This window comes from Syngnathoides biaculeatus, chromosome 22 (assembly GCF_019802595.1).
Source record: "Syngnathoides biaculeatus isolate LvHL_M chromosome 22, ASM1980259v1, whole genome shotgun sequence".
Classification (NCBI taxonomy): Eukaryota; Metazoa; Chordata; class Actinopteri; order Syngnathiformes; family Syngnathidae; genus Syngnathoides; species Syngnathoides biaculeatus.
In genome coordinates, this window is record NC_084661.1 from 18,527,021 (window position 1) to 18,554,299 (window position 27,279).

Sequence of the window (27,279 nt, forward strand, 5' to 3'; positions counted from 1 at the left end):
AAAACACACAAGAAGAACTTCAGTCGTCACCTCACGCCCACCGACACGGTCTTTGTTTTGTCAGGAATGTCCCCCGCCGGGCCAGTCCCGCACGTCGGTCCGGTCCGTCCGGAGCTCCGCGACGGTTGCCGGGGTGCGGCGCCGGGTCTTTGTTTTGTCAGGAATGTCCCCCGCCGGGCCAGTCCCGCACGTCGGTCCGGTCCGTCCGGAGCTCCGCGACGGTTGCCGGGGTGCGGCGCCGGCTCGCGGGAACGCCCGCCGGCCCCACCGGCTCGACCGCTCCCCGAAACGACAACGGACAAAAGAGCGTGCGCGCGCCGACATTTGTGCCGACCGCGCCCCGCCGCAGTGGGCGGAGTCAAAGGCGGCCCCACAAGCGACGGCGGCCGGCGTTCGCTCCGCAGACGCCGTCTTCACCTCGCGCCTTCGCCGTCGTCACAGGTAAGAAGACTTCGGGCCTCCGTCGGTCACGCGGACCGACTTCTTTGGGTCCAGCTGTCTTTGGTCAACTTTGTGTGTTGTCCCTTCCAAAATTTGGGCTGGGGGGGGGCGAAAATGCGTCAGGTCCACCGCAGTTCTGACATCGCGGGTTCAAATGTGGCTCGACTTTGGTTCTTCTTCCGTGGGCTTTCTCTGGGTCCTACGACGATTTGGGAGACGATTTGCTTCGATAAGGCGGCACAAACCCGGGGGAACGTTCACGCCACTGCAAGAGATTTTTCTTTTCTAGACCTCCAATCGAGGAGCACTCCATCCAAATCGCGCCGAGGCCGCGCTTCCTTTCTCGTCTTCTCCGGAGGTCGCCGCCGTCGTACATCCATGGAGTCCGCCGAGGCTTTGGCGGCCAAGCAGAAGAGCCGCCGGAACGTCACCATCGAGATAACCAACCTGACCGGCGGCTTCGTCCTCAAACACCCCAAGTAAGACACGTCGGAGCACGCACGGGGGTTGGTCTCTGTACTCGAGACCAACGAAAGACAAACAAGTTCCCCGCGCGGACGTTTACGCTCTGACATCAAATCGGGACCAAAGTGTCCCGGTCGTCGCTCATTTAGGGTGGCCAAAACCACTTTGATTTGCTAAATGCCAGGAACGCGAGACGAGGATTTTCTTCAACTTCTTCAGGTTCAGCCATTGAACAAAATTGGGGAAACGCTGGAGGATGAGGTCATGTCTTTGGAAGTCCAAAAAAAACCCCAAAAACATCGCACAAACATAAACACGGTGATAATATCTGCTAACGTCGCAGAGATGAGTGCGCTTCGGTCCCAAACGCGCACATCAAGCCTTGTAAAGACGCCGTCACGTCAATACCGACGGCCAAACCGGTCCGGTAGCCTTCCAAGAGTCCTCAAAAAGCAGAATGCGGTTTGCGAACGCGCGGCGGGACAAAGACTTTCATCCCTGCGCTCCGACCAAACTCAAATTGCACTTTTTGCGGGGTGGTGAGGCAAACCTCACAAGCCCGACAAATCCACTCAGGCGTGTTCTTGGCAAAAGAGAACAACGCCATCATGAGGAAATATTGAAAGACTTTACGAAGGAAGAAGGTTCAAGCTCGGCCGCGGGTGGACCGCCAAAGTGGCCCGATTGTCAATCCTTCGAAGGCACCGCTTCCACGACCGGCCCAAATTCCTTCCAACTCTTGAGAGAAGCAGCGCTCTAAAGTCGAACCGTTTCAGGGAAACGAACGCGACCAAACTTCTGACTTTCTCGTTTTTCTGGCATTTGGCAAATCCGAACCACTTCGGTCAGGATGCGGACGGCCCTAAAAGACCGCTTTTGACGCCGGGTTCCAGGTACCAGTACCGAATCCGGTTCCCGTCTTCCTTTTTTTCCCGCAGGGTGCACCTGGAAAGCGGCGACTGCCACAGCCCGCCGCAGCCCACCGTGCGCCCCATGCGCACCGAAGTCTGCAACTTCACCAAAACCGACGTGGCGGCCAGCGGCGCGGTGGGCGTGTTGTCCTACGACATCTACGAGGGCAAAACCGCCGCCGCCAAGCTGGCCGTCATGTTCTCGGTGCCCTACGACTACACCTTCTACAAGAACTGGGTGGCGGTGGGCATCTTCCCCTTGAGCCGGGACACCGACGACAAGCTCTACAAGGAGATGTACGAGGACAAGAACCAGAACGGCTTCGTGCGCCAGCAGGCCAACGGGTCCGGCCTGACCTACGAGAGCGGCAAGATGGACGTCAAGGTCACCATGTCGCCCTTGGGCAGGGCCATCATGAAGGTGGAGCTGTGGGACTTGCACTTCCACCCCTGAGCCGACAATAAAACCACCGATGGCGACGACGTTTTGGGGCTCCTTTTTGCTGCCCGTGCAAACACGCGTGGGTATCTGAGGACGGGGGGGTTCCGGTACCGAGTTCTCCCGGTCTCCTCCGACCGACCCCGTTGCGACGCGCAAGCTTCAACTTCAACTTCATTGATTAGGCTACCAAAACGAGACCTTTCGTGCTCAAACTGATCCCCCCCAAAAAAATCACGACTTTGGTATTTTATGGCCGCCGCGCGGTACTCGAACCCCGGACGTGCTACTCGGCCAAGACATCGTTCAAAACCGGCGTTGCCCTCGTAACGGGCTGATTTTGGCAGCACGGTCGCCGTGGAAACACACGCAGGCGGCAGACAGGAAGCGGCCTGGTCTTCGTAACAGGAAATTGGGACAGACGGCGAATGAAGACACTGAGCGCGCGCGGCCGTCGAGTCGTCTCGAGCTGAGCGACAGGCGGGGTGAGGTGAGTTTTCGCTCGGCTTTTTCCGAACTCGACTCCAGCACTTCTCGCGGGCCGGAGCCTCATCTCTGTCGAAGCGAAGCGAAGCTCCTCGACTCCAACTTAGTTCCTTGTCGCGGCGCATTTTGAAATCCGCGCCTCGCTCAAACGGAGCTGGGGAAGCGCCGCATCCGACAATGTCCGTCGTGTTTACTTTTGATTTGGACGACTTCCCGGATCTGCTGAACGGCTCGCACGACCCCTTGCGGAACCGCTCGGGGTTCACGGTGGACCCCGACACGCTGGCGTGCGAGGCGCGACCGGTGGACCCGGCGACCGGCGCGGCGCTGAGCGCGCTCCTCACCCTCATCTTCACGCTGGCCGTCCCCGGAAACCTGCTGGTGGCGTGCGTGATCGGTCGCGGCCGCCGCTCGCTGACGCCGTCCGACCTTTACCTGTGCCACCTGGCGGCGGCCGACGGCCTGATGGCGTTGACCGTCCCGTTCTGGGCGACGGCGCTGAACCACGGCTGGATCTTCGGGGACACGACGTGCAAAACGCTGAGCCTGATCTTCGAGGTCAACTTTTACACCAGCGTCCTGTTGCTGGCGTGCATCAGCGTGGACCGCTACCGGGCCGTGGTGCACGCCAACCGGGCCCCCGCCGGTTCCCACGGCAAGCGCAGCCGGCTGGTGTGCGGCGTCGTGTGGGCCCTGGGCGTGGCCCTGGCGCTGCCGGCGCTCTTCAACGAGGCGGCGGGGCCGGGCGGCGGGCGGGCCGCGCCCACGTGCGCCGAGAGCTTCGACGTGGGCAGCGCCACGGCGTGGCGGGTGGCCACGCGGGCCTTCCGCCACCTGGTGGGCTTCCTGCTCCCGCTGGGCGTCATGCTGGCGTGCTACGGCGCCACGGTGGCCCGGCTGCTGCGCACGCGCGGCTTCCGCAAGCACCGCGCCATGCGGGTCATCACGGCCGTGGTGGTGGCCTTCGTGGCGTGCTGGACGCCGTACCACGCGGCCACCGCCGTCGACACGCTGGCGAGGGCCGACCTGATCCCCGTGGACTGCGAGGCCAGGCGTTCGCTCAGCGCGGCGCTGGTGGTCACCAACGCCCTGGCGCTGCTGCACAGCGGCGTCAACCCGCTGCTCTACGCCTTCGTGGGAGAGAAGTTCCGCAGAAACACCAAAGCGCTTCTTTGCGGGAAGGTCCGGCAGGAGCGGGCGTCCGGGCCCGGCTTCAGCAGGTCCACTTCCCAGACGTCCGACGGACAGGGCGCCGTCGCGTGAGAGACCCGCTTTTGGTCGCCGACGTCTAAGTCAATGAATCTGAATCAAAACATTCCGAAACGACGACAGAAATCGCAAATCCAAAATGACAGCCGGAACCTTTATAAAATGGACTCGCAACAAAGCCCCTGGGGTCAAAGCAAGGATGATATTTTGCCTTTCAATATATGAATAATTCCAACACCAAACCATTAAGAAAGAAAGAAAACCCTCCTCCCAAAGCAGAATCGTGACTTGAAGACTCAAAAATGTGGTTGTGCAAGCGCCAAATAAAAGACGTCTTTTTATTGCCGACATTTTTTTGCCTTTATTGGCGTACGACGGCGTAGACCAGCGGCGGGATGAGGGCGACGGGCGCCAGAGTGAGGACGGCCACCGCCCCCGCGGGCGCGTCCTCCGGGTGGCGCTCTCGGTCCCGCTCGTCGCAGCGGCTGAAGAAGGCGGAGTGGACGCGGAGGAAGGCGGCGTGGACGGCGCCGTTGGGGTAGAAGCATCCGTACCAGTGCGACAGGTTCTCCAGGCACACCCTCAACTCGTTGTACGGCCTGCGGGGGGCGCGGCGGAAGAAATGCGTCGTTGGAATTCCCGGCTTTTGAAAAAAAAAAGGCTGATTCTGAAAAGTTCCAATTTTGGGGGGGGGCGAGCGCCACGCTTGCGATTGACGGCTCGGTCGCAAGCACGTTTGTCGAATGGCGCTTCGACAAAATGACTGAAATAGTTGCAGGCCAACACCAATTTGGAAGCAAAAGTCACCTTCGCACCAGCAAACGGCTCAGAACGCCGTCGCTGCGTTCAGAATCATTCCCGAATCACCGCGCGGGGGACGACCCAATCAGTGATTCGGGAGGAGCCAATGACTCTCGACCACTGACCTAAGAAAAAAAACAAAAAACTGGCTGGCGCATCCACATCGAGTGGTGCGTCGATTGGTCGAAGCCAGTTGGCCGCCATCTTGGTACTCCCAAAACGGTTGGATTACGGTGGGGGATTTCTCAAACTTTGCCATGTAAAATTCAAAGTGGTCGTGTGAGCTTGACATTTTTTTCCCCCCACTTCTGGTAACATGAAAGATTTTAATTCGACTCGGTAAAGCAAAAAAAGGCGACGTGCAAAGGAAAGACTAGCAAGAAACCTTTCCGTCACATGTTAACTCTTCCCAAAATACGCTGTGAAGCATTATCATCAGAACAAAGCAAAAAAAAACAAGCATTTTTTTTGTAATAAAAACATGAAATTTTAAGTCAATCAGTTCGATGTATTTTTTGAAATAAGGACTCGCGATGCGAAAATACAAGCAAAACGCATCGTTCATTTGTCGCCTCTGCCAAGTCCCATTTCAGACAGAAAATTTGAAAATCAAATTCAATTTGCAGGGTTCTGTATTTTGAAATTCCTCAAAAATTCACAGAAAATGTGTTTTCTTGTTTATCTACTGATGAACTTTGGGGAAAATATTGACATGGCTTCCCCCCCCCAAAAAAAAAAAAAAAAAACGTCACTCTAAAAGGTGAAGCTGAGAGTGAATAGTCAACAACAACAAGCGGAAACAAAACTTTGTTCAAGTGAATTAAGATCATCATAAAATTAAAAAAAATCTCCAAACAAACTTTAACAGTGTTAAAGTAAACCTTTCTAAATTTACCTGTGGAACGTTTCCTTCCAGCCACCAAACTGGCGATTAACGCACAGGTCTGCCCGCATGTTTGGGAGGATCAAGATGGCGGATGGCGACTTCACTTTTGGTGGGCAATTTTTGGGGGATCGGCGCGTATTGATGACATCGCCATTAAGCGCCACTAACGGTCTCTTCTTCTCTTCTCCTCACCTGATGATGTTGTCGACGACGCAGCGCGCGTCCGCCTCCATCGTCGCCATCTCCTGCTCAAAAGCGGAAGCGCAAACGGCGACGCTCATCACGGCCAAGGCTTCCGCTTGACAAAGCACGTGACGCCGGTCCCAGTACTCCGCTTCCTGAAACTTTTCTGAAAGCACAAATTTTGAGCAAAGAGAGACATACGCAAAAAAAAAAAAAAAAAAAAAACAAAACCTGACAAAAAAAAGGAAACAATCACACACACACACACACACAGTCAGCGAATTATCGCCACGTTGTCGTGTTCTTGTTCGTGAACCGACCGTCATCTTCGCTGACGACATTTTCCTCGCGCTCTCGCTTGGGCTCGTTTTCCGGCAGACGCTCGCTTTGCTTGCCCGCTGCGGCGGCATTGAAAACAAACAAAGCAAAAAAGCCATGTCACGAAAGCACAACACGGACGTGGCAAAAAGGACGGCGCAGTGCAAAGTAAACACGACTTCTCAGATGGGAAAACGTCAATAAAATTGAACCACGGGAATTTTTGAAACTTGACTGTAAGGCTGGCAAAATAAAGAAATAAGAACTCGCCTATTTCAACTTCAAAGACAGCTTGAGGCAGAATTTGGAAAAAGGTTCCGCCCGGAACCACGTCGGCCCGCTGATGACCTTTGCCCCTAACAAGAGGAGCGGCCGTAAGTGATTTTTGAAGGCGCGACCGCATGCGGAATCCGCCTTGTATGGGGCAGCTCAATGCGAAGCCGCATTTTGTCCATTTTTTTATGCGGACCTCATCAAGGAATGCAAAAATGTAAAATGTGCGTAGAACAATCAATTGCCGAAGGACTCAAAGGTGACAGCCCGAGTTGTCAGTTTGATTCCAAAGGAATTCCAACAAAGCCCCCTCCCGAGGGCCCGGCAAAGCCGAGCGCACACGCGACACCACCGAAAGGTCGACGTTTCCGGGGAAAAAAGCGCCAGGCGAGCGGACCGCCGTCGGCGCTCACGCGGGCCCGTTCGTCGGATGCTTCCGGAACCCTGCGGACGGCGGCTGCAAAGACACGTGTGACATCGCGACCTCCGACCGGCCAATCGGTGAGCAGAGGAAAAAAAGTTTACCCATTTCACTTTGGTCCGGGAAGCTTTCCTCGGTCTGCTGGCGCGTCGGCACCATCGCGAAACCTGCCGAGGCGACGCAAAAGACAACTCGACTCGTGACGCGCGCGCGACCTCGACCCGGCGACCGCTCGTACTTACCCGTCACGAGAAGCGCCAAGAGCGGCGCCGACGCCATGGCCACACTGACGACCGAGAGGGAATCGCTGGCGGGAGCTTCGGAGGCCCCGCCCTCTTTCCTGCGTACGTGCGACGAGGCGTTGGCAAAGGTCAAAAGGGCGGTCGAGGGGAAAGAAAAAGAAACCGCAACAACACAAAGTGGCGCCCGTGTGGGCCAAGGCGGCACCTCAACTTCCTGTTGGCCCTCAAGAGACCTCTTTAGGGACTTCCTCCCTCATGAAACGCACACGCACACTTGGAACTACACACACGTGTGCACAAAGCGAGACGCACACAAACGCAGACTCGCATTTACAAAGTGTTTGCAGGGCGCTAGCTGACGGCGGCAGGAAGTGGGGCGTCGTCGTCTTACCGAAAGATGGCTGACTCAGATGACCCCCCCCCCCCCCGAACCTCCTGTGAAACCGTGTGACCCGAAAATGCACGCAAAGTACACGCGGGCCACTTTCATTGTGCGCCTTTTGCGGCTGGGCGCGTCGACCTCGGCGGCTCGCCCCCAAAGTTGAAGGCGAGGTCCAGAGGTCAGCCGCGTCCCGATTGGCTGACGACAGCCAGGACGACCCAACTGAAGCCACCTTCGAGGTCGCTCGGCACCGGTACCCGCAGTACCGCTCTCGAGTAAGTGCGCTTGTATTTGGAGCGCTTTTCCTCTGCAACGCGCTGCAACTTTGCCACAGCGATGCCGCATTTGATTCTCGTCTCTTTTTCGTTTTCCTTTTGAAATTTCAAGGCAGACGCGAGCCGGAGGGCTTCCGGCACGATGGCGTCGGGCTCGCGAGACGAGTACGACGGGGCCGACTACGCCAACTGGTCGCTGGAGGATTGGCGCGAGACGGAAGGCGACGACGGCGGCTCCGGGTGGTGCGAGGCGGGCCAACTGGGGTCGGCCATCAAGGCGTTCCAGACGTGCGTCTTCGCCGCCATCTTCCTGTCGGGAGCGGCGGGCAACGTCCTGGTGATGGCGACGTTGGCGGCGCGCCGCCGGCGCTCCGCCACCGACGCGTTCCTGTTCCAGCTGGCGCTGGCCGACCCGCTGACGCTGCCGCTCCAGGCGGCCGACACCAACGTGGGTTGGGTCTTCTCGGCGCCGGCGTGCAAGGCCACGCGCGCCGTCCACGCCGTCAGCACGTACGGCGGCCTGCTGCTGCTGGCGTGCGTCAGCGCCGAACGCCACTGGGCCGTGGTCCGGAGCCGGCGGGGGAAGGCGGGCGCGGCGGCGGCGCTCCTCGCCCTGCCCGAGATCTTCTTCTCTGGCGTGTCGGGCTCAGGGAAGGACGCCTACTGCGGCACGCTGGGCGGCGCCGGCGTCAAAAGGGCCGCCGACGGCGCCGTGATCGCCGTCTTTGCTCTGACCTTCCCGGTGATGGCGGCGTGCTACTCGGGCATCGCTCGCGTTTTGTGGGCGGGCGGCGGCAGAGCCAGCCGCTGGCGGCGCACGCTGAAGCTGATGCTGGCGCTGGTTCTGCTCTTCTCGTTCTTCCAGCTGCCCCACTGCGCGGTTCTGTGCGTCAAGATGGCGCACCCCCTGTGCGCCCTGCTGCCGGAGTACGTGGCGCGCACGCTGGCGTACGCCCGCTGCTGCCTCAACCCTGCGGCGTACGCCCTGGTGGGCCAGCGCTTCCGCCGGGACGCGCTGGAGCTGCTCCGGGGTCGCCGGCCGGGCTCCGCGCCGTGACGACGCCATCCGATCCGGCTTTACCCGCATTCATTGTGGCCCATTTCCTCCTCCTGGTCTCAGCTTGTACGCTTCAAATAATAAAAAGGTTCTGGACCTTGACCTTTACGAGCCGACTCTGACGGGCGACGTTCACCCTTTCCATTTCGGGGCCGCTCGGAAGCCCCCTTTTGACAAATTGCCGCCGCCGCCGCTCCGTCCCCGCTCGCTTCTTTACTTTGGCACAACATGAAACCGATTGAAAGTTTTACCACCAACTCGGGACCAAACCTGTGCGGCGAGTGTTGCGCTCATTCCGGGGAAGCCGCGGGGCAGAACTGCGGCCGAGGTGTTTTTCGACTGGACGCGGTGCGGCTCGATACATTTGAGTAAAACCGGATGGCCGGCACGAAGGCGACCTCGCCGGCCGGCCGCTCGCTCGCTCGCTCGCTCGCTTTATTGCCATCCCTTTGAAAAGGACTTTGGCGAGATGACGTCACGCAGGCGTTTGCCTTTTGCGCCCATTTTCCAACATTTGGCTCGGTGACAGCCTGATAAATTGCCCGCTTTTTGGCGACTTCACGGGATTTCGGGGCGCATCAATTTGAAGGGAGAGCGGCGACGCCTTTCGGGGGCAAAAAACAGACGAGCGTCTCAGACGAGGCGACCACTTTTATTGTCACAAAACAGGAGGAGGACGTAGAAAAGTACAAGTTGGGGGGCGTCACGGGGACCCCACAGCGAGCGGCACGAGTCGCGCCCCACTTTTTCGTTTCACCAAACACTCAAGTTTTGACAACAGCGATGACGTAATTCATACGATTATTATTCTTGTCATCGTGACCAGTGGTCGGCGTGCATATTGTTCACAGTTTTCATGCCACTTTGATCTGTCGATAATAATTCTAATTGCGACGACGGAGAACATCAACTCATCGGAAGCCGGAAGGCGACCGACGTGCGGGTGCGGTCGTCCGAAAAAAAAAAAAAAAAAAAATCATAAAAATAATCGTTTACACAATCGATGTGTTACGTGCGTAGAAAAATAGAAAACAAGTCAAGTAGAAAACATAAATGGTATTTGTCTTTTTCTGTACATCTTGCGAGCGCAACAACGTCCTCATTCCAAATTAGCGCCGGCGGACTTGGAGGACCGGAGACTCGGCACCGCTGGCCCGAGTTTTGGGGCCACGTTGGGATTTTGCACGAGCGCCAACGCAAACCCGTGTCGGCGTCTTTGCAACTTTTTGGCCTCGGCGCGTCGCCGCAATGCACCAGAGGGATCCGTCATCCCGAGTGCCGGGGCCGGGCAGCCATTTTGTTATTGCTATTTGTCAGACGTCCCTATTAGGACGCTTAAAAGTTGTTTTGGGGAGTGGACGGCACGATTTATGTCTTTTAATTGCGCGTATTTTTGCTCTTTTCGATTCATCCCAAGCGACGTTTGCGTCGGGCCGACGTGAAGTTGATCTCTTGCTTGTCTTTTTGAACCATCGACGACTTTTTCAAAGTAGAACTTCGAGCACGGTAGCCATCCAAAGATGGCGAAATTGGAAAAACAGTTTTCTTTTTTTTACCGGATGATGGAATGATATGAAAATGATGCCGCGACGACACACAAATTGTCATGCAAACGATGCGAAAAACCGCAGAGGTCCCCAAAGCGTCCATTGTGCGCGGGCGAGACGACACTTCCTAGCGCCTGCCTCCCGTGAGGGTGCGCAAAGGTGCGGCGGGATTATTGCGCGCTAGCGTGAAGCTAATTCCAAAGAAAAAGAAGCCATCTTGCATCCCAGAGAAGACAAAGAAAAAGGCTTCGGCAAAGGCAAACAGCGCCCCCGCCAGCCGTGGAGGGCCGCTGCGCCTTCTAGAAGTGGAAGACCTGCTGCTGGCTCCCCGGGAAGGCTCTGACTTCCTCTTTGGACTTTCGTCCTCCTTGTTCCAGATGTTTGAGGCGCGCCGCCACCGTGGGACCTCGGACGGACGCCGGGGAACCGCCGAGCGTCTGCGGGGGGGGCAAACACTCAACGTTAAACCCGCGAAACGTACGCCGGATCAGACGCGGCCGACCTGCTACTACTGCCGTCACGTGAGCGCCAGTCCCGTCTTCGGCCCGAGGACGAACCCGGCGGCCGTAAACCGCGACGGCGCCTTCGCCGCACGTCCGGAGTCGGTTCTGTTGTCCCTTGGGCAAATTCTTTTCTGGCTTGGAAAAGGCCACGCCCGGAGAAACGTTTGGCGTCGCGGCAAACTTCAACTTTGAGTGCCGGCGGAACGTCGGCCGCCAACGCGGGATGAAAATGTTAAAAAAATAAATAAACGATGCGTGGCTAGAAGCTCGATGGCTTTGATTTGTGGATTTGAAAGAGTATTTCATTCGGGTCACGTTGTTCTTTTCCCACGTCCGAACCAACTTTTCAGATTTTGATTTGTGAAGTTCGGGTTCGGCTCACACGCGCTACACCAAAGTCAAAAGGTCGACGGCTCCGCAACGACGGATTCGGATCACGTCTCCGCGCTCGTCTGAAAAGGTACGAAGAAGACATTTACCGGCGACACGTCCTTCCCGACGTCGTCGTCTGGCAGCGCGGAGGCGGGGCGGGGCGCGTCGGACGGCGTCCGTCTCAGCTTCACCGGAGCCTCGGGCGCTTCGCCGTCCTCCGTCTGTCAATGCGGCGGCGTCAGCGAAAAAACGGCGGGATGCGAGGTCGCCGCGGCTCACCTTGGCGCTCTTGTCGTTGAGGGCGGCGAGCGGCGACGGGAAGGTCCGGCGAGGAGGCGGCGGCGGCGGAGACTTGGACGGCTTGTCGGCGCGGCACCTGGCCACGCCCGTGTCCGCTGGAGAAAAGGCACAGACGGCAGTTTGTGCTTGTCAGAATCAGAATCGGGAGAGGGGAGGAACTTGTTTGTCTTTCGTTGGTCTCGAGTACAGAGAACAAGCCCAAACGGGAACGCAGTGCAAATGGCTTACAAGGGTCACACTTGTGAAAGTCGCAGCCTTTGGAGCAACGTTATCAACCCCCCAAAAAAAACAAACAAAAAAAAACTGATCTTTGCTTTGAAAGGTCTCACCGATGCAATCGTGAAAAATGAAACCGGTTGAGTTACGCACGACAACGGTTGTTGGCCCACATTTGATTCTGTTGCGCAACCAGTGAAAAGTCCCAAACGCAACACAAATATGGATTTTTTTTTTTTTTTTTTGCACGCCTACCTGATCCTCGCCGGGACGCCGGCCCCTCCGTGCTATTCAGCTTCTGCGCCGCCAGCTGCACTCTGCCCGCCGCGTGCTCCACCGGGGGCTTGGGGGGCACGGCGGGTTTGGCGGGGGTCTTGGCGGCCAAGTCCAGGTCCGGGAGCGCCTTCAGTAGCTGGGCCTGCGTGGCCTCCAGCAGGCGGTTGATGTCCTGCGCGCTGAACTGCGTCAAGCTGGCGCGCTTCTCCTCCCAGTCGCGCTCCGCCGCCTGTTGAGCGCCGCCGTCGTCGTCGTCATCATCATCATCGTCATCATCATCATCATCAGCATCAGCACAGCTTTCTCAGACTTAACCCTCCTTCAAACGGCAAAAAAAAAAAAAAAAAAAAACCCCGACAAAGCGCTACTTTGGTCTATTGACGCGCCTCAACTCACTTCAACTAAGGTACAAGCTAAATTTGTTCCGCTCCTAAAATGTCGTCCTCACATCCCAAAATCGTGTCGGAGCTTCAATCCAATTCGTTGTGTTGCTCTTTCTGGTACGCCAGCCTTCACCACTGGGGGCAGTATACCACATCCGTCCACTATCTGAGCCGCTTATCCTCGCAAGGGTACGCCCTCGCCGGCCAATCGCAGGGCACCTGGGGGGGGGTCCAATAAATGAATGCACGTTTTGGAATGCGGGAGGAAAGCGGAGGTTTCCGGAGAAAACCAGCACAAAGTCTACACGGGCGGGGCCGGGATCCTCAGAACCGTGAGGCGGATCCAATCAAAGAGTACGTACGCCGTCGTGGAAGTGACTCGGTGTAGAAGATAAAGAATACAGTTACTTTGCTCGTGTGTTTTGCCTTCAATTATCCGCCGCTGAAAGGCTTGGGAAGCCGCCAGAATCGATGGCAAACGTCAGCGTGTTGCGCGCGCTTTCGTTTTCGAGCCGAGCGCCCGAGGGAGGCCCCCGAAGACCGATGACGCCGCTCACCAGCGTGACGTCGGCGGACACGTGCGCCTGGGCGTTGAGGCTTTTCTCGGGCCCGGCGCGACTCCGAAAGCTCACGGGAGGCGTCTTCTCCGTCGGGCCGCGGGGACAACTCGTCTGCGACTGGCCGGACGGGTCCTCGGGCTCCCTGTCGCTGGCCTGACTGCACCCGTCGAGGGGAGGAAGAAAAGGTGACGGCAAATCCAGGAGAGGAGGCCCGCCGTCGGCGCCGGCTTACCTGCGGAGCGAGCTGAGCGAGTCTCGGATGCTGTCGCAGCGTCGCAGCAGCGCGTCCAGCCGCTGAGGCTCCTCCTTCAGGAACTTGACCGCCTCCACCTCCACGCGCAACACCACACGCATCTTGCTCTGCAGGCCCGGGAACTGGCCTGGCCCCACGGGAGCGGGACCGGGACCGGGACCGGCGGATGTTTCAGCCACGTGCGCTCCGCCTCTACTCGAGTAGCAAAGTACTCACTTTTCAGGCGGTCCAGCGTCTCCGCCAGCGTTTTCAGCTCTTGCGTCTTCTGCCGCAGGTCCCGCTGGCTCACCGCCGTTCTCGGCCGCGCGTCGGACGACTCCCGAAGATCCTCCACCCAGCGCTCCAGGTCTCTGGCGGGGAGGTCAAAGGCCAACGTCACAAAAGGAGGAGGACGGCGGAAGGAAGGAAATGAGAAAGAGTGAAGGGTGCGATCGAAGAAGGGAGCAACCAGGAAGGAAAGAAAGTGCGGGACGAAGGAAGCAACCGAAGGAAGTGAGGATCAAGTACAAACTGCAGTTTGTGCGCCAGCGCCTCCTCCTGGGTGAGATACTTGCGGCGCTCCTCCTCCACCAGGAGGCGCTGTCTCTGCAGAGGATCCTCGTGCGTGCGAGCCGCGTCCAGCGTCAGGACGCTAAGCTCCGCCTCCGTCTGCCTCAGCAGCGCCATCACGGAGTCCTGATTGGACAGCTGCAACACACACACACACACACAGATGGCACTCGGAAAACGCCGATGCCGACGGTCGACCGGAGCTAAGGGCGCCGAAATCACACAGCACGCACACCTGCACGTGGCGCAGCTGCGACAGTTGCGTACGCAGCGCGTTGGTGCTCTGCTGCAGGCCCAGCAGGTGGCGCTGCATCTGCACGTGCGACACGTTCGGAGGCGGAGGCGGCATCAGCGCCAGGGGGGCCGACGGCGTCGCGGCTGCAACGCGACAACATTTATTTGTTGACAAATAACAAAATGCAAAGGACAAGAAAATGAAGACATTTTTCATTCATGCACATTCCATCGTGTTATGTAAGCAGACACACGCACGCACGCGCGCATGCACAAACACAGACCAGTCCAGACTGCCGAGTGACACTCGAAATGTACCTCTGCGTTTTTTAGCACGTCCAGCTGGAACAAGAAGCATGAGCAGCAGTTACATGCTAGCACTTGGGGGGGTGGGGGGCGGCGCCTCCGGTGCAACGTCAATTAGCATTTAGAAGCTCGCAGGAAGCCGTTCCATACCGACAGCAGCAGATAAAAGATACGCCCACGTGACGGCCATGTTGGAAAGGTCAACGTGCAGGCACGGACACCCAAATTAAAGTTGGAACTCTTGTTAACGAGGTTCCATTTTTTGTGTCATCAATAGTTCACGTTTTGGGGGAAGAAAAATATTTGGAGCTTAATCCCAGTTTCAGCATTTTGTGCCAGTGGACGCAGCACAAAGTCCCAACTTCCTCGTTCTCGGTTTTGGGAGAACGCGCTGACGCCTTTTTTTTGCGGCACGTATCTGTGCTGACGGCACTTAGCAACGACGAGCTAACAACGTTGAGCGGCAAAGCGCTAACGGCGCCGGTCCGTTACTTACGTTCGGTCCCCGAGCCGTCGCTGGCCGACTCTGTTTTCTCCCTGCGGAGCACACGAGTGGGGTGAGTGAAGGAAGGAAGGAAGGAAGGAAGGAAGGAAGGAAGCTGCGACTTACGGGCTGTGGTCTTCAGCCGCTCTGCTGAGAACTCGCTGCAGGAGGCCTGTCAGGCTGGCGATCTGCTTCTCCATCACCTCCATGCGCTCCCTTGCCACCCGCGTACGTCCCCGTCATCACCGTCATCGTCATCATCATCATCAGAGATCTTCAGCTCACCTGGTTTCCGTCTCGTCTCCTCCGATCCCGTCGCCTCCCGCCACCGCCGCCGCCATCAGGCAAAGCTGCTCCGAGGTCAGCCCGCGACTTCTGCGGCCGTCGCCGCCCGCAGACGACACGAGCGGGTCGCGCCGACGCTCCCCCCTGGAGGGCGAGCCGCGGGACGGCAGCGTGCCGCCGTAGGCGTCGCGCGCGTCGGGAATGTTTTGCGGGGAGGAAGGCGGCGGCACGTGCAGACCCACGGCCAACACGGAGGCCGCGTGGGCGTCGTCGTAAAGGGCGCCGCCTGCCCGGTAGAGCCCGCCGCCCTCCATCATGGAACACACCGCCGCGCCGCCCGTTCCTCGCCGGTACAACGAGCCGTACGGGTCGCCGCGACTGGGTAGCGGCGAGCGCGGCGTCCCGGCGAGCCCCGCGCAGGCGTCCAGGCCCAGAGAGTAGGGGTCGGCGTAGACGCCGCCCCCCCTGCGCTCGTCGGCCCGCAGCAGCATCACGCCGCGGGCGCCGCCCGCCTCCTCGTCCGGCTTCACGTCGCGACGTTCCAAGATGGCGCCGGAAGAGGCCCCGAAGGCCGGCGACGCGGTGCGCCGCCGCGCCGCCGCCCCGGCGTAAGAGGAGGGACGGACGCCGCCCCCGCCAAAGAGGAAGCGCGTCCTCGACGGCGAGCCTTGAGGCGGCGAGGCCGCGGCCGGCGGGCACGGGCGCTGGCTGGGGGGCGAGTCCTGGGGGGCGTACACCATCTCGCGCTGAGAGGCCATAAGAAAGAACGACGCGCCTGTTAAGAGGCCATCCTGGAGGTCACGTGACCTCCAGCGAGAGGGAAGGAAAGAGAAGCGGAAGGAATGGAGAGGAAGAAAGGATTGAAGGAGGGAAGGCAGGAGTGATGGAAAGGAAACAAGGAGATGAGGAGACGGGAAATAAAAGAAGCAAGGAAGGAGGAAGGGGAAGGGAAGGAAGCCCCCCCCCCCCCCGAGAGCGAAGCCACAATCCGACCTTCCGACCTTCTTCTTCTTCTTCTTCTTAGCGACTCACCCTGAGGTCGCCGTTGGCCAGCGGGCGCCAGTCGCGGCGTCCCGGGTACGTCCCGTAGACGGCGGGCTCCTTGCAGTAGATTTTGACCACGCAGCGGTCGCGGACGTCTCGCGGGTCCTCCAGCTCGTAGAAGACGTTGCGGCTCTCGTCTTTGATCAGCAGCGCCGTGCCGGGAGACCTGAAGGGGCGCGCCCGTGAGGATGGCGACTTTGCCGGGGCTCACCCGTTGGTTCCGGAGGGCGTGACGGCTACCTGAGGGTCGCCATGCTGAGCCTCTGCGGGAACATGTGCACGATGAGCGCCCGCAGGGTGTCCAGGCTGCACAGCTCGTGGGTCAGGTGCACGCGGCGGGTCTCCTCGCCCAGCTGCAGGAAGAGGACGCCTGCGGGCGAGAGAAAGACAAAGTTCTCCGCGAGTCCGCGCGAGCGTTCCCGTTTGCGGACCTCGCGGCGGCGACCTGGCGTGTGCAGCTTGGCCGGGTTGGCGGAGGATCGGGCGAGCGGGAGACTCCGGCGCAGTCGGTCGGCGCGGCTGAAGCCGCCGGGCGCGTGGAAGTCCGCCGTGACGTCCGGACGCTCGCCGGGAACTCGGCCGGTCCGCGTGGGGCTGGGCCGCGGCGTCCGACTCTGCGTCCGACACGGAAGGAGGTGATCTCCTGGAATCGTTCGCTCCTTCCCCATCTCGGGCCCAAAGAGCCCCTCAAAGCTCCGGAGGGAGTCAATGATTCCCCCCCCCCCCCCCCCCACACACACACAATCTATTTATGTATTTTTTGCCCCCCCCGCCAGGACCTATCTCCTCCGAACAGCGGGCTCAGTCGCATCCGTTTGTGGATCGAGGACACGCACGCACGATCGCAACCGGGTCGAAGCGAGCCAAAGAGGGAACGGAACGCAACGGATCGGCGCCGACCGACCCAGGTCGAGAAAACCCGGAAAATCCTCCGTTCTCGCCGGCTGAAGGCCACGCGCCGTTGCCGTGGTTACATTGGCGCACGATTCTCGGCCCTTGCCGGGCAAAATGGAGCGCGGGGGAAATCCGCGGGGGGGGGGGGGGGCACATTCATCCCGAGTGCGCCGGTCTGATGCATCCCCCCCCCCACCCCGCAGACATCGTTCCAGCTCGCCCGCACGCTTGTTACCATGACAACAGCGAGCGGTCGAGGTGCCAAATCGCCGAGCGGCGGCGTAAACGATGAACATCGCTCGCTTCCTGCGGCGTCTCTTTTGACGCAGCACCGTGCAATTCTTTGGTTATGCGTCATTTTGGACAGTGTTGGGAAGTAACAATTAAAATGTCACAATGTTTCATGACTAAAGTCACAGAAATGTAAAGTTTTACATTTGGGGGTGAAAATGCACCACGAAATTGCATTCCGTTTCCATGGTTACAGTTTTGGTCAGGTTTGAAAATGTCGGACTGGCGACTTCCTGCTTCTCGAGCCGGCAATCGCGATTGGCCCTTTCTGGTCACGTGGCGTCCTGCCCTCGTCTCAGACATCCTTCCAAAAAGCGCCTCCACTAGTTTAGCTGAGTGTTTTCTTAATAATTCCATTTTTATGATGCGTTTGCATTTCATCAGGCTCTGATTTCAGTGAATTATTTCGATTCAATCCACTTTATTGATATAGCAACATTTTCAACAAGCACAAAGTTTCCAAAATGTTGTACAATGCATCAAACAAACAAACAAAATAAGGACAGAAAGATTAAAATGACATGGCATCAAAACAAAATGGAATGACAAGTAATGACAGCGGACGTGCTAAACGATGCGCAAAGTCCGAATTCAAATGAGACAAAAACGAAGCCCGACGGCAGCTCAGCAAACGTCCTCGCGGGGACAAAACGACTTTGGAGCTCGGACACCGTAGATACCAAAAGATCGCGGATGTCGGACCCGACCCCCGTGAACGAACCCTCCCGCCGCGGACCGGACGGAACCGACGGGAAGATGTCGGATGACGGCCGAGGCGAAGAAAGGAAGAAAAAGTGCTGACCTTGAAGCTCCAGTAGTTAGCTTGTTGCTGAGGGACGAGAAGAGAACACAAAGTCAACAAGTTTGCCGCTTGGACTCGGACTGGCATTTGCATCCATCGCTAGCGTGCTCTTGCTAACGCAATCGTACACAGGAGAAAAGTTCAGTCCGACCGGATCGCGATTGGCTAGCGGAAGGAACATTTGCGCCACTTGCTTCAAACGTGACATCATTCCGGACCGGGTTCCGCAAACGCACCGGCAGCCCCTTCAGAGTTGAACACTCGCGCGCACGAGATGACGGGCGGGGACGGTTACCGCGGTTACCGGGCCAGCACGCCCGCGGCTTCCCCCGTCTTCGTCGTCCCCTCGCTCCATTTTGTTTCGTTGCGGCCGCGCAATTTCCACGACCGTCCCCGTCGTCGGCGCGGCGATCCGCATCCCGCTTGCCCCCCGCCCTCCTCTTTCTCTGCTGCCCATCTCAGTCTCGAGAGCCCCGCCCCCTTAAAATCGGCGTTTTGCCGATCGTCGGGCGTCGATCGCGTCAGGCCAGAACAGAAGCTTAATTTGGTTCCATTTTGGACCTTCTGGGGCGGTCACGGCGGGTTTGACGTGCGCGTCGCCGTCTTCCCTTTCCAGTCCCCCCCCCCCCCGGAATAATTAGGATCAATATCAAAAAAGCATTCCTAGGAAATCCCAATGTCCCGCGACGGTTCGTCCAAAATGTCAAAACTCGCACGGGAAGTCCTTTCAACACGAATCCCAAACATCTTACAGCCGCAGCAGGAGGCAAATTGTCTTACTAGCGAGGATAAGCCCGCACGAGCTTAATTCGGATCTGTAGAGCCGTCAGCGTCGGCACGACGACAGTACCTGTCGTCCTCGAGCGGCGCCCCCTAGCGACAGTTTCCCAAGTCCGCCGTTCGGGGCGTCGGCGCCGCCGGCCGCCGCCGACCTGCGGCGCCGATCCGGCGACGTCGACGCCCCGCCGCTGTAGTCCCGGGGGAATTGGCCATCGCCGGCGGAGATCATCGGAGTCTTTCTCTTCTCTCGACCTGTGAGAGGAAGGAGGTCGGAGGTCAAAAACACAAGAAGCAAGTGGAAGGTAGCGCTTACACACACACACACACACACACGAGCGCCAGCCCAGCCGCCGTCCCGTACGTACGACTTGACGTTAATCCGCCGCAGCGCCTGCCGCGCGTTTCCCGACAGGAGGAGAGGAGGCGAACGTTCCGGCGTCCTTGAACGTCTTCGGCTCTCAAAATGGCCTCCGCTAGGAAATCGGCAAGAAAAGATGTGATACGTGATATTATTTGGGATCAAAAATCTGCGGCCCCGTAAAGCCAGCCGCTCGCTACTTCCTCTTTGGAGCGAGTTCAAGCTGGGCAAGCGTCCGCCCCCACCGCGGCGGCGTTGAATCGCTTCGCTCGCGAGTAGAAGATGGAGATCGGGATCGGGATCGGGAGCAAAATCTCGGCTCGCCAAAACGACGACGGGGGACGAGGGACGGACGTGGCAATGTCCAAAATCTTCCTTTGTCAAAGTTCGGAGAAGCGCCCCCGCCCCGCCCTGAGATGAGCGAGTTTGCAGGCTTTTGGCGCTTTTGTTCTTTCAAGCGGTCATCGTGAAAAACGTACATCAGGCCCAAAAGGAATTCCTGGTCTTGAGGAAGGACGCCGAGATGCGCTGACCCAGAATCTCAAAGACGTGATCAAAATGATTTGGGTGGGCGTTTTCTCTATCCTCAGCAAGGGTCGCTCGCTGTACTACGGCACAGCTATTCTGTGCACGGCCACTGGGGGGCGTCATGTCGTAAATCCACCAGGATATCCTCAGGGGCGGAAAAAAAGCGGGTCCGTCGGTTTAAGGCGACTCAAGCGTAGGGTGCCCCTCCGCAGCCGTGGCGACGGTCCGTCGGAACACTTTCCTGCTCGGGATCGAGCCGCCGACCTTGGCGCCGTCGCTGAAGCGTCCGCGGGCCGTTGATCGGACTCGCCGCTAAATCATCTCGACGGCGAGCGAGCGGAGGGGAGGGGAGGGCGGCCTGTGAGAATCTCCGGCGGGAGACTGGACCCGAAAGAGTCCTCTTCAAAGAGAATATTGGAAAGTCGAGAGTCCCTCAATGCGAGTACAAACGGCAATGGCGTCGCAGCGATGGCAGTTTCATGTGATGCCGACCCGTCACGTGGCATTCCCGTTACGCCGACGGCTGGCGCGGCGCCGCATCTGCAAACGCGCGACTGGCGAACGCCGCCTCACGGGAAGGAGGGGGACGTACCTGACGCGCGATCCGGAAAGGGTCGGCGCGAAGGAGTCGGGCGACGGCGCCCTCCCCTCCCCTCCCGTCCCTCTTTAATCCTCTTTGGCAGCGAATGAGGCTTTTCTCTCGCTCACTGCACTCTTCCTCCTCCCCCTCCTCCGCTATCTGGGCGCCGAGCACACCCCCCCCCCCCCAACTTTCACCGCCTTTTGCGATGTCGCAGTCTTCCCGCCGCTGCTCTTCTTTGCACGCCTCGCGATGGCGGCGGAGTCGGCGTCGGCCAATCAGCGGCGTTTTTGGCCGCCCGCCGCCTTTTGGCAAAGCGAGCGCCCTCGAATGCCGCATATGAATATATGAATTCGCATACTGACTGACTCGGGGACGGTACTTTGGAGCACTAAGAGGACTGACTAGTAAGACTTTTAGTGTCAGCAGTAGTACTACCAAAAGCAACAATACGACGAATACAAGTAGTAAGTAGTGTCAATAATATAATGCATAATTATCAATAATATAATATAACGGTGCGACCAGTAACAGTGGTACCACTCTGGGACCAACAGTACCAAAAGTGTGAAAAGCCATCACGACCTCTAATGACAATACGTCCAATAATGCCAAAATATGGCAAATACTCGACTGGCGTTTGCCATTCGTTGGCCCAATAAAATGGCGAGCGCCGCTTCGTGGACAAAAATGAACACGACAGATGAATGTTTTGGACTGGATCATCTTTGCTCATTTGGCTTCGCAACAGAAACAAATTGGCGGGCGCATTGCCGATGTTTTGGGGATTTTTTTGGAACGCCATCATTTTTTGCCTCACGGTCGGTGACGTCACAAGGCGGTGGGGTGGGGGTGGGGGGTCTTACGTGCCTGCGAAGGACGAGTTGCCCATTCCGAGTGCGCCTCCTCCTCCTCCTCTTCCTCAGGCCGCCACGGTCGTGGTGGTCGCGGCCCCCTCAGCGCGAGCCAAAGACGGGTGAAGGAGTCCTCTTTTTGGGACGCGCCAACTTGAGGCTCGGCGCCATCTTGGCCACTGAAAATGAGCAACTTCGGCAAAATCGGCGCGCTTGGCGACTGCCGATGGCGTCACAGGTCACATGGCAGGGGGACAAAAAAAGTAGTGGGGCCGGGTGAGGGAGGGCAAGGCAACGGTACCGGGTCCATCCATCCCTTTTCTTTCCCGCTCGTCCTCAGCAGGTTCGCCAGGGGAGTGCCGGAGCCCATCTCATCTATCAACGACATCTCCATTGACTGTCTACCGAGCTACGTAGTTATCGTTTTCTACGTGGACATGTTTGGAACGATGGCTGCCGTCCTCACAGTGGAAACAACACGACGGGACCGCAGAGTTCCGGGTTCCGATGGCGGAAAACATCCGATTCGGCGCGGGGACAATTTGAGCGCGCATCAAACTGATGCGTGCGGCTATCAAATTCCAGAAAAACATCTTTCATTGATTTGATTCCAAAACAAATAACTGGAACATTAATAATGAACACACTAAAGAGTAACAACATACTAAATAGGAACAATTGAATAAAATCAACATTCCTTTCCAGACAGCAACGTTTATTGGAAAATGGTCGTCAACAGCGTCACTGCCAACTTTCAAAACGTCTTGCAAATCGAACCGTTACTTTTTCTTTTTTTTATTGATAACTTATTTATGAACACACAATATTGTCTATCGGGTTTGTAACGATTCGCGCTCTTTACCTTTAAAGTTCAACGACTGTGATTAGATTGTTGATCATATTGGAAAAAATGGAAGTTTAACATTAAGGGAAACTATTGGAAGAATTTGACAGTTTCCAGCACCCCCGCAAGCCTTGTGAGGATAAGCGGCTCGGAAAATGGATGGATGGTATGCAATGAAAATAATTGTACACATTTTAATAAAATTCGCTTGAAAACTATTTCGGAGTTGTACAAATACACACCAATTTTCAAGATTCAAACGGAATTCAAGTGATTGTTGTCCAAGATTAATTACATGACTTAATAATTGAATAAAATTAGAACCGATCAATGACTTTGTACAAAGAATCAAAAGGAATGCCGTCATGAATTCAAGAAGGTCGTCGCCCCCAATTGTCTTGTGCTTGTTACCGGGGCTTGAGTGCCACCTGGCGGCCCGGCGCGTTACAGCGCAAGCGTGAATGTTTGCGGTGCGTGATGACGTCGTGGCGCATTTATATGGGAGGGGGGAAACCGGGAAATCAACTCACGTTTTATTTTCTTAATATGTACTGAAGAAAGCCCACACAAACAGTTTACACATTTACAATCACGGCGGCGGCGGACGGCGCGGGCGGCCCGCCGACTCCGTCCCCGCAGACCCGCCCACCCGCACGCCGTCCTCTCCTGCCGCGCGGCGAGCGCCGACGCTTCCTGCCCTGCGGCCACGTGATCCGGCGCCCGAATAACTTCTTCCGAACCAAATGGCGCCTCCGCCCGCCGCTGGGAGACGTCGTCGTCGTCGTCAAAAGAGCTTGGGGTGTTTTTGGTTGGTTGGTTGGTTGGTTGCGCGGTCAAAAGTACAAAGAAAATTGCGGGACAGGAAGAAGAACGAGAACAAGTCGGAGAAGAAAAAGGAAAAAGGTTTGCTTGAAATGTTTCCGCAATGAAGCTCGCCACAAAGTCTCATTGAGTCCACACAAGACTCCTCCCACAAACGCGCCCTGTCCTTGGGGGGGGGGGGGTCGACTGTAGAGGAAGCATGATTTTCCATGCTCGGTAGCGTGGGGGGGGGGGGGGGTGAACTCTGACCTGATACAGGTTAAATGCTTCTTACAGGAGTGAAATGACATCTAGCAATCAGGTATTTAATACGTTGAAGGGGGGCGGGCGGGGCAATGAAAAGCATGCTTCCTCTTAGGGGGCGGGGCAGGGCGGGGCACACGGGTGGAAAAGGCGCGCCGGCGTTATTCCCCCCTGCCCCCGAGACGAGGAAAGGGGCGGGTGCCGTCGCAGCCTGCGGAAAGAGAACAAAGAAACGAGAAAGACGCGCGTCGGTCGGTGGGCGGGCGGGTCAGTCGGCGGGTGGCGCGTGCGGAGCGCTCATTTCTGGTTCTTGAGCTGGTTGGACAGCCAATCGAGGCCCTCGTAGAGGCCGTCGCCGCTGGTGGCGCACGTGGCCTGGATGTACCAGCTGCGTTGGCGCAGCGAGTGCAGGCCCAGCTTGTCGGTGATCTCGGCGGCGTTCATGGCGTTCGGGAGGTCCTGGCGGGCAAACGCGCCACGCGACAATCAACACAAACAAACGCCTCGCGGAAAATGGTTTGCGACTGCGGCACCCCAAAAGCGCTTCGGTCTGTCATTCTGGTCAACGTGAAGTGCAATCAATGAACATTTGCCAAAGCCCCAACGGTCGACCGACTCCCCGGGGGGGGGTCCGAGTGTCCCAATGATCCCGGGGCTCTTTAAACCATCAATAATTTGGTTTTCACGACTCCTCAAAAAAAGGAACGTCGGCGGATCGCCTCACCTGCTTGTTTGCGAAGACCAGAAGAACGGCTTCTCGGAGCTCGTCCTCCGACAGCATTCGGGAAAGCTCCTCTCGGGCCTCGTTGACGCGCTCTCGGTCGTTGCTGTCCACCACGAAGATCAGACCTGCCGCCCGGAGCCACACGCGTCAACACGCACGACGGCCACGCCCGCACGCGCAAACTGACCTTGAGTGTTCTGGAAGTAGTGGCGCCACAGCGGGCGGATTTTGTCCTGGCCGCCGACGTCCCACACGGTGAAGCTGATGTTCTTGTACTCGACCGTCTCCACGTTAAAACCTGCACAAGACGACGACACGCGCGGAGTCCGGTCAGCGTTTCCGAGAGCGAAAGGACTTCCGACGTACGTTTGAACCCTTCTGGCGCTCGTGAACAAAGTGTGAAAGGCTCGCCCGTGGTGAAAACGTTCAATCGTCACGCTCAACTTCCAACAGATCAGAAAAGTTTAATCAGATGGAAGCCCGTCCACAAGGGGGCGAACTTTCAACATCGACAGTGTGTGACAAAATGTCACTGGAGCGCAACAGACAATCTTTTTTGCTTCCAAATATCATCCCCGGTCCGGTCCGGTCCATCTCGACGTGTATTTCACTTTCCTGGAAAGACGCCACCCACAAAGATTTGTTTGTTTTTGGTGGCAAGCTTATCTGCTCATCGCACAGGAAGTACTCAAAGCTGTTTTACAGCTTTGGTCGTGTGGCATTCCGCATTTTGTGGGTTCCATTTTAATGATAAAAAGGAAAAGTCCCCCCCCCCACCCCCACGGAACAAACTGCTTCAGGTCCCTTGAACTAAGCTTGAACCTCGACCCCTAGCCCAAAACCACGAATGAGAGAGACGAGCTCCGCCCGTTTCGTTCAAGCGCGAGCAACGCCGGCGGGCGCAGAATTCCTCGCCCAATCCGCCGTCGTCTCTTCCCTAACCCTGTTTCGGGCAAGCGACCAGAGGCGAGAACGTTGAAAGTTCACATATTTCATCCTGAGGACTGGATTCAATGCGGCCGACGCAGTCAAACGCCAACAGAATTCGCGGGGTTCGGAAATAACACACGACCCGAGCGCTACGTCCGCCTGCCGGTAGGCGGCCCTCCAAATCCCGCCGTCTGCTTTTGAGCTTCGCCTCACCATCGGTCGAAGTTCCGGAAGCAACTCAGAAATGTATTATGCTTCTTTTTTTTTTTTTTTTTTTTTTTTAAGTCGTAAAAAAAGTGTTCCCCGAGAACTAAAAAGGTCAACAAACTGACGTTGCATTGAAAAGGAGGAAGTGGGTTCCAGTCAGGGAAGTCGGCGTGCGTACCGATGGTGGGAATGGTGGTGACTATTTCTCCGAGCTTGAGTTTGTACAGGATGGTGGTCTTCCCGGCGGCGTCCAGGCCCACCATCAGGATCCTCATCTCCTTCTTGCCGAACAGGCCCTTGAAGAGGGTAGCGAACATATTCCCCATGGTGACCACGCTGCCGGCCGGCCGGGAGGAAACAACGAAGGAAGGGAAAAAAAAAAAAAGGACACCGGGTTAGCGGATGGAAGACAGGAAGTGGAGGCAACGCTTTCTTTTTTCATCCGCGACAACCTCGGTCGGCGGAGCGGCGCTTGCGGACGTCATGACGACTACCAATCCGATTGCAAATTTTAATGCCAAATCACATTTTTTTACGACATCTAAACGAGTTAGCGTCTTTTTGAAACAAGGATTTTTTGACTATGAAGTCGTGCAAAAAACGGCGACTAGTGTGACATCCACGTCTGAGGCTGCAAATAATTCAGATTTTCTTCATTTTTCCTGAAACTGATTCTGATTGAGTCACCGCTTGGTTGTGTTCCATCTGTGGGGAAACCGTCGAAAATCGTCATCAAAATTTGAAAGTGAAATGTTTGTAAATGTCTTATTTTGACGCAGAGTCAGCCTGACATAAAATTGAGAATACAACGTTGTATGATTTAATAATGTTGAGGGTGTTAAATCAAAGGATTTAGATAATTTCTCGTTTGCCTGTTAAATTCTAAATAGTTGTTCGTCAACTTATTTGGTGAAATGTTCCACTTGAAGTGATGAGAGGAAGTGGAACTCAACGCATTCTTTAGTTGTGACAAGTCTGAACTTTTTTGGTTTGTTATTTCTTGGGGGGCGGGCGGGGGACAAAACGTTCGGGATTGTCCAAAAGAGGGCAAAATCAACGTGACGCTTGACGAGCTGTCGTCAAGTTGGGTTTGGGTTTTTTTGTTTGTGTTGTTGTCGGCTTGTTTTTGCAACCCATCTGCGGCGTGAAGCGGACCCGAGTCATCAGCCGAGAGCGGCCTGCTCCGCCATCGACGCACGCCAGTGAGCACAAAGCAAAAGTTAGCCCCGGACAGTCGGCTCGGCTCGGCTCAGCTCAGCTCAGCCCAGTTGGGCTGGGCTGGGCTCGGCTCGGCTCGCCTTCAAGCACAACGGAAAAAGCTCCACGAGTCCTTTTCCGACGATGAAGTTGTCGAGTGTCGAAAGGCGAACGGCGCAACTAAGCTGTTAACGCCGCTTAAGGGCGGATACGTTAGCATTAGCTGACCGAACGCCGACGTCAAAAATGACGTTTACCAAGCATTGCGCCGTTAAATGGCGACCGTTGGCAACATTTCATCGAAGCAACATTGGACTAAGCGAAACGCCACGGGGAAGGAGGAGGAACCCAAGAAAGAAAAATGCTGCATGGAGCATTTTTTCGAAACGGGCCGTTGTGAGAAAGTGCTAGCCTAGCCGCTAAATGCCGCGTCACAGCATAGGCGAAGCGAGCGCGACCTCCTCCACGAACACTTAAGATGAACGCGGCCCGTTCGGACGCCTCCGCGCGTCCTCTCGCCGCGGACGAAGGTCGGCGAGCCGCCGTCGGCTTCCACAACAATTTACCTTGTCAAACGCTACCTTGTCGATGCTTCCGTTATGTTCCGTTAGATTGGCTGCCGTCACTCCAAAATGGCGTCTTGCGCAACCGGCGCCAGCGAGCCGTCCTACTATCCCGTCTGAGCCAATCGCAGCGTGCGGGGCGGCCCCGAGGTCCCGCCTCCTCGACGCCGCTGTCCAATGGCAGCGCACCCGGACGGCGTTTTCCAAGAGTGCACAAAATGTCGCGGAAGTGCAACGCGCCCACACGCAAACAAAACACATTTTGTCACTTCAGATCAGAGACTGTCCTCATCTGCGCATGCATATCAAATCTGTTACTTTTTGTGGTTCAAGGAAATTAACACCCCCTCCCCCACTCACACAAGGAGTTCATTCTTGTTTTGAAAGTCGTCAGACTTGTGCAAAATAGAAATCCTCATAATTTTGGAGAATTGAGCAATGGGAGCTGCACGGCAGGCTCGCTCGAGCTAGTCGTCCTTTCCTTTTTCGATTAGTTATGTTGAGCCTTTTTGGATTTGACTTTGATGAAGGCCAATGTGTTTTTGTCTCTTGTTCAATTGT

At 57.0% G+C, this 27,279-nt stretch overlaps 6 protein-coding genes across 12 annotated transcripts; 3 read left to right on the top strand and 3 right to left on the bottom strand.

Annotated features, from left to right (window-relative positions):
* The first annotated feature begins 89 nt into the window (after positions 1-89).
* Positions 90-2,301, top strand: LOC133495874 (DELTA-sagatoxin-Srs1a-like). The gene is made up of 3 exons (XM_061810906.1): positions 90-441; positions 731-920; positions 1,845-2,301. Exons 2-3 carry the CDS (start codon positions 820-822, stop codon positions 2,269-2,271), a joined length of 528 nt encoding a protein of 175 aa, XP_061666890.1. The 5' UTR covers positions 90-441; positions 731-819; the 3' UTR covers positions 2,272-2,301.
* Positions 2,302-2,671: 370 nt separating this feature from the next.
* LOC133495875 (C-X-C chemokine receptor type 2-like) lies at positions 2,672-4,276 on the top strand. The gene has a single exon (XM_061810908.1). It carries the CDS (start codon positions 2,920-2,922, stop codon positions 4,003-4,005), a length of 1,086 nt encoding a protein of 361 aa, XP_061666892.1. The 5' UTR covers positions 2,672-2,919; the 3' UTR covers positions 4,006-4,276.
* Positions 4,277-4,287: 11 nt separating this feature from the next.
* LOC133495877 (receptor activity-modifying protein 1-like) lies at positions 4,288-7,271 on the bottom strand. 2 transcript variants are annotated; one of them, XM_061810910.1, is made up of 5 exons: positions 7,076-7,252; positions 6,938-7,000; positions 6,142-6,219; positions 5,831-5,987; positions 4,288-4,550 (listed from the first exon to the last, which is right to left on the bottom strand). In XM_061810910.1, exons 1-5 carry the CDS (start codon positions 7,110-7,112, stop codon positions 4,313-4,315), a joined length of 573 nt encoding a protein of 190 aa, XP_061666894.1. In that variant the 5' UTR covers positions 7,113-7,252; the 3' UTR covers positions 4,288-4,312. The 2 variants fall into 2 exon arrangements, with proteins under 2 accessions (XP_061666894.1, XP_061666895.1); XM_061810911.1 differs by lacking the exon at positions 6,938-7,000 and having other exon boundaries at positions 7,076-7,271.
* A 188-nt stretch (positions 7,272-7,459) lies between these two features.
* Positions 7,460-9,006, top strand: LOC133495876 (C-C chemokine receptor type 10-like). Its single transcript, XM_061810909.1, has 2 exons — positions 7,460-7,732; positions 7,845-9,006. Exon 2 carries the CDS (start codon positions 7,875-7,877, stop codon positions 8,787-8,789), a length of 915 nt encoding a protein of 304 aa, XP_061666893.1. The 5' UTR covers positions 7,460-7,732; positions 7,845-7,874; the 3' UTR covers positions 8,790-9,006.
* Positions 9,007-9,426: 420 nt separating this feature from the next.
* LOC133496067 (SRC kinase signaling inhibitor 1-like) lies at positions 9,427-22,076 on the bottom strand. 5 transcript variants are annotated; one of them, XM_061811241.1, is made up of 20 exons: positions 21,205-22,076; positions 19,234-19,341; positions 18,939-19,120; positions 18,089-18,115; positions 16,547-16,715; positions 16,342-16,471; positions 16,090-16,267; positions 15,058-15,803; positions 14,899-14,988; positions 14,785-14,825; positions 14,301-14,324; positions 13,984-14,126; positions 13,711-13,886; positions 13,416-13,549; positions 13,179-13,326; positions 12,944-13,103; positions 11,983-12,232; positions 11,491-11,606; positions 11,319-11,432; positions 9,427-10,773 (listed from the first exon to the last, which is right to left on the bottom strand). In XM_061811241.1, exons 1-20 carry the CDS (start codon positions 21,224-21,226, stop codon positions 10,636-10,638), a joined length of 3,096 nt encoding a protein of 1,031 aa, XP_061667225.1. In that variant the 5' UTR covers positions 21,227-22,076; the 3' UTR covers positions 9,427-10,635. The 5 variants fall into 5 exon arrangements, with proteins under 5 accessions (XP_061667225.1, XP_061667227.1, XP_061667226.1 ...); XM_061811243.1 differs by lacking the exon at positions 19,234-19,341; XM_061811242.1 differs by lacking the exon at positions 14,301-14,324.
* A 467-nt stretch (positions 22,077-22,543) lies between these two features.
* On the bottom strand, positions 22,544-26,866 carry LOC133496076 (ADP-ribosylation factor 1). 2 transcript variants are annotated; one of them, XM_061811283.1, is made up of 5 exons: positions 26,722-26,866; positions 25,137-25,294; positions 24,009-24,119; positions 23,822-23,946; positions 22,544-23,556 (listed from the first exon to the last, which is right to left on the bottom strand). In XM_061811283.1, the coding sequence occupies exons 2-5, from the start codon at positions 25,282-25,284 to the stop codon at positions 23,395-23,397; spliced, it is 546 nt and encodes a 181-aa protein (XP_061667267.1). In that variant the 5' UTR covers positions 25,285-25,294; positions 26,722-26,866; the 3' UTR covers positions 22,544-23,394. The 2 variants fall into 2 exon arrangements, with proteins under 2 accessions (XP_061667267.1, XP_061667268.1); XM_061811284.1 differs by having other exon boundaries at positions 26,737-26,830.
* Between the last annotated feature and the right edge of the window lie 413 nt (positions 26,867-27,279).

Excerpts from the sequence above, each read along its gene's own strand:
- LOC133495874 (XM_061810906.1), top strand. The coding sequence starts at position 820 with ATGGAGTCCGCCGAGGCTTTGGCGGCCAAGCAGAAGAGCCGCCGGAAC. Across the intron at positions 921-1,844 it reads TTCGTCCTCAAACACCCCAA|GGTGCACCTGGAAAGCGGCG; the intron begins GTAAGACACGTC and ends TTTTTCCCGCAG.
- LOC133495875 (XM_061810908.1), top strand. The coding sequence starts at position 2,920 with ATGTCCGTCGTGTTTACTTTTGATTTGGACGACTTCCCGGATCTGCTG.
- LOC133495877 (XM_061810910.1), bottom strand. The coding sequence starts at position 7,112 with ATGGCGTCGGCGCCGCTCTTGGCGCTTCTCGTGACGG. Across the intron at positions 5,988-6,141 it reads TGTCGTCAGCGAAGATGACG|AAAAGTTTCAGGAAGCGGAG; the intron begins GTCGGTTCACGA and ends TTGTGCTTTCAG. Across the intron at positions 4,551-5,830 it reads GTCGTCGACAACATCATCAG|GCCGTACAACGAGTTGAGGG; the intron begins GTGAGGAGAAGA and ends CGCCCCCCGCAG.
- LOC133495876 (XM_061810909.1), top strand. The coding sequence starts at position 7,875 with ATGGCGTCGGGCTCGCGAGACGAGTACGACGGGGCCGACTACGCCAAC.
- LOC133496067 (XM_061811241.1), bottom strand. The coding sequence starts at position 21,226 with ATGGGCAACTCGTCCTTCGCAG. Across the intron at positions 16,472-16,546 it reads GGCCAAGCTGCACACGCCAG|GCGTCCTCTTCCTGCAGCTG; the intron begins GTCGCCGCCGCG and ends TCTCGCCCGCAG. Across the intron at positions 11,607-11,982 it reads GGCGTCCCGGCGAGGATCAG|CGGACACGGGCGTGGCCAGG; the intron begins GTAGGCGTGCAA and ends CCTTTTCTCCAG.
- LOC133496076 (XM_061811283.1), bottom strand. The coding sequence starts at position 25,284 with ATGGGGAATATGTTCGCTACCCTCTTCAAGGGCCTGTTCGGCAAGAAG. Across the intron at positions 23,947-24,008 it reads CTACTTCCAGAACACTCAAG|GTCTGATCTTCGTGGTGGAC; the intron begins GTCAGTTTGCGC and ends TCCGGGCGGCAG. Across the intron at positions 23,557-23,821 it reads TGGTCTTCGCAAACAAGCAG|GACCTCCCGAACGCCATGAA; the intron begins GTGAGGCGATCC and ends TTTGCCCGCCAG.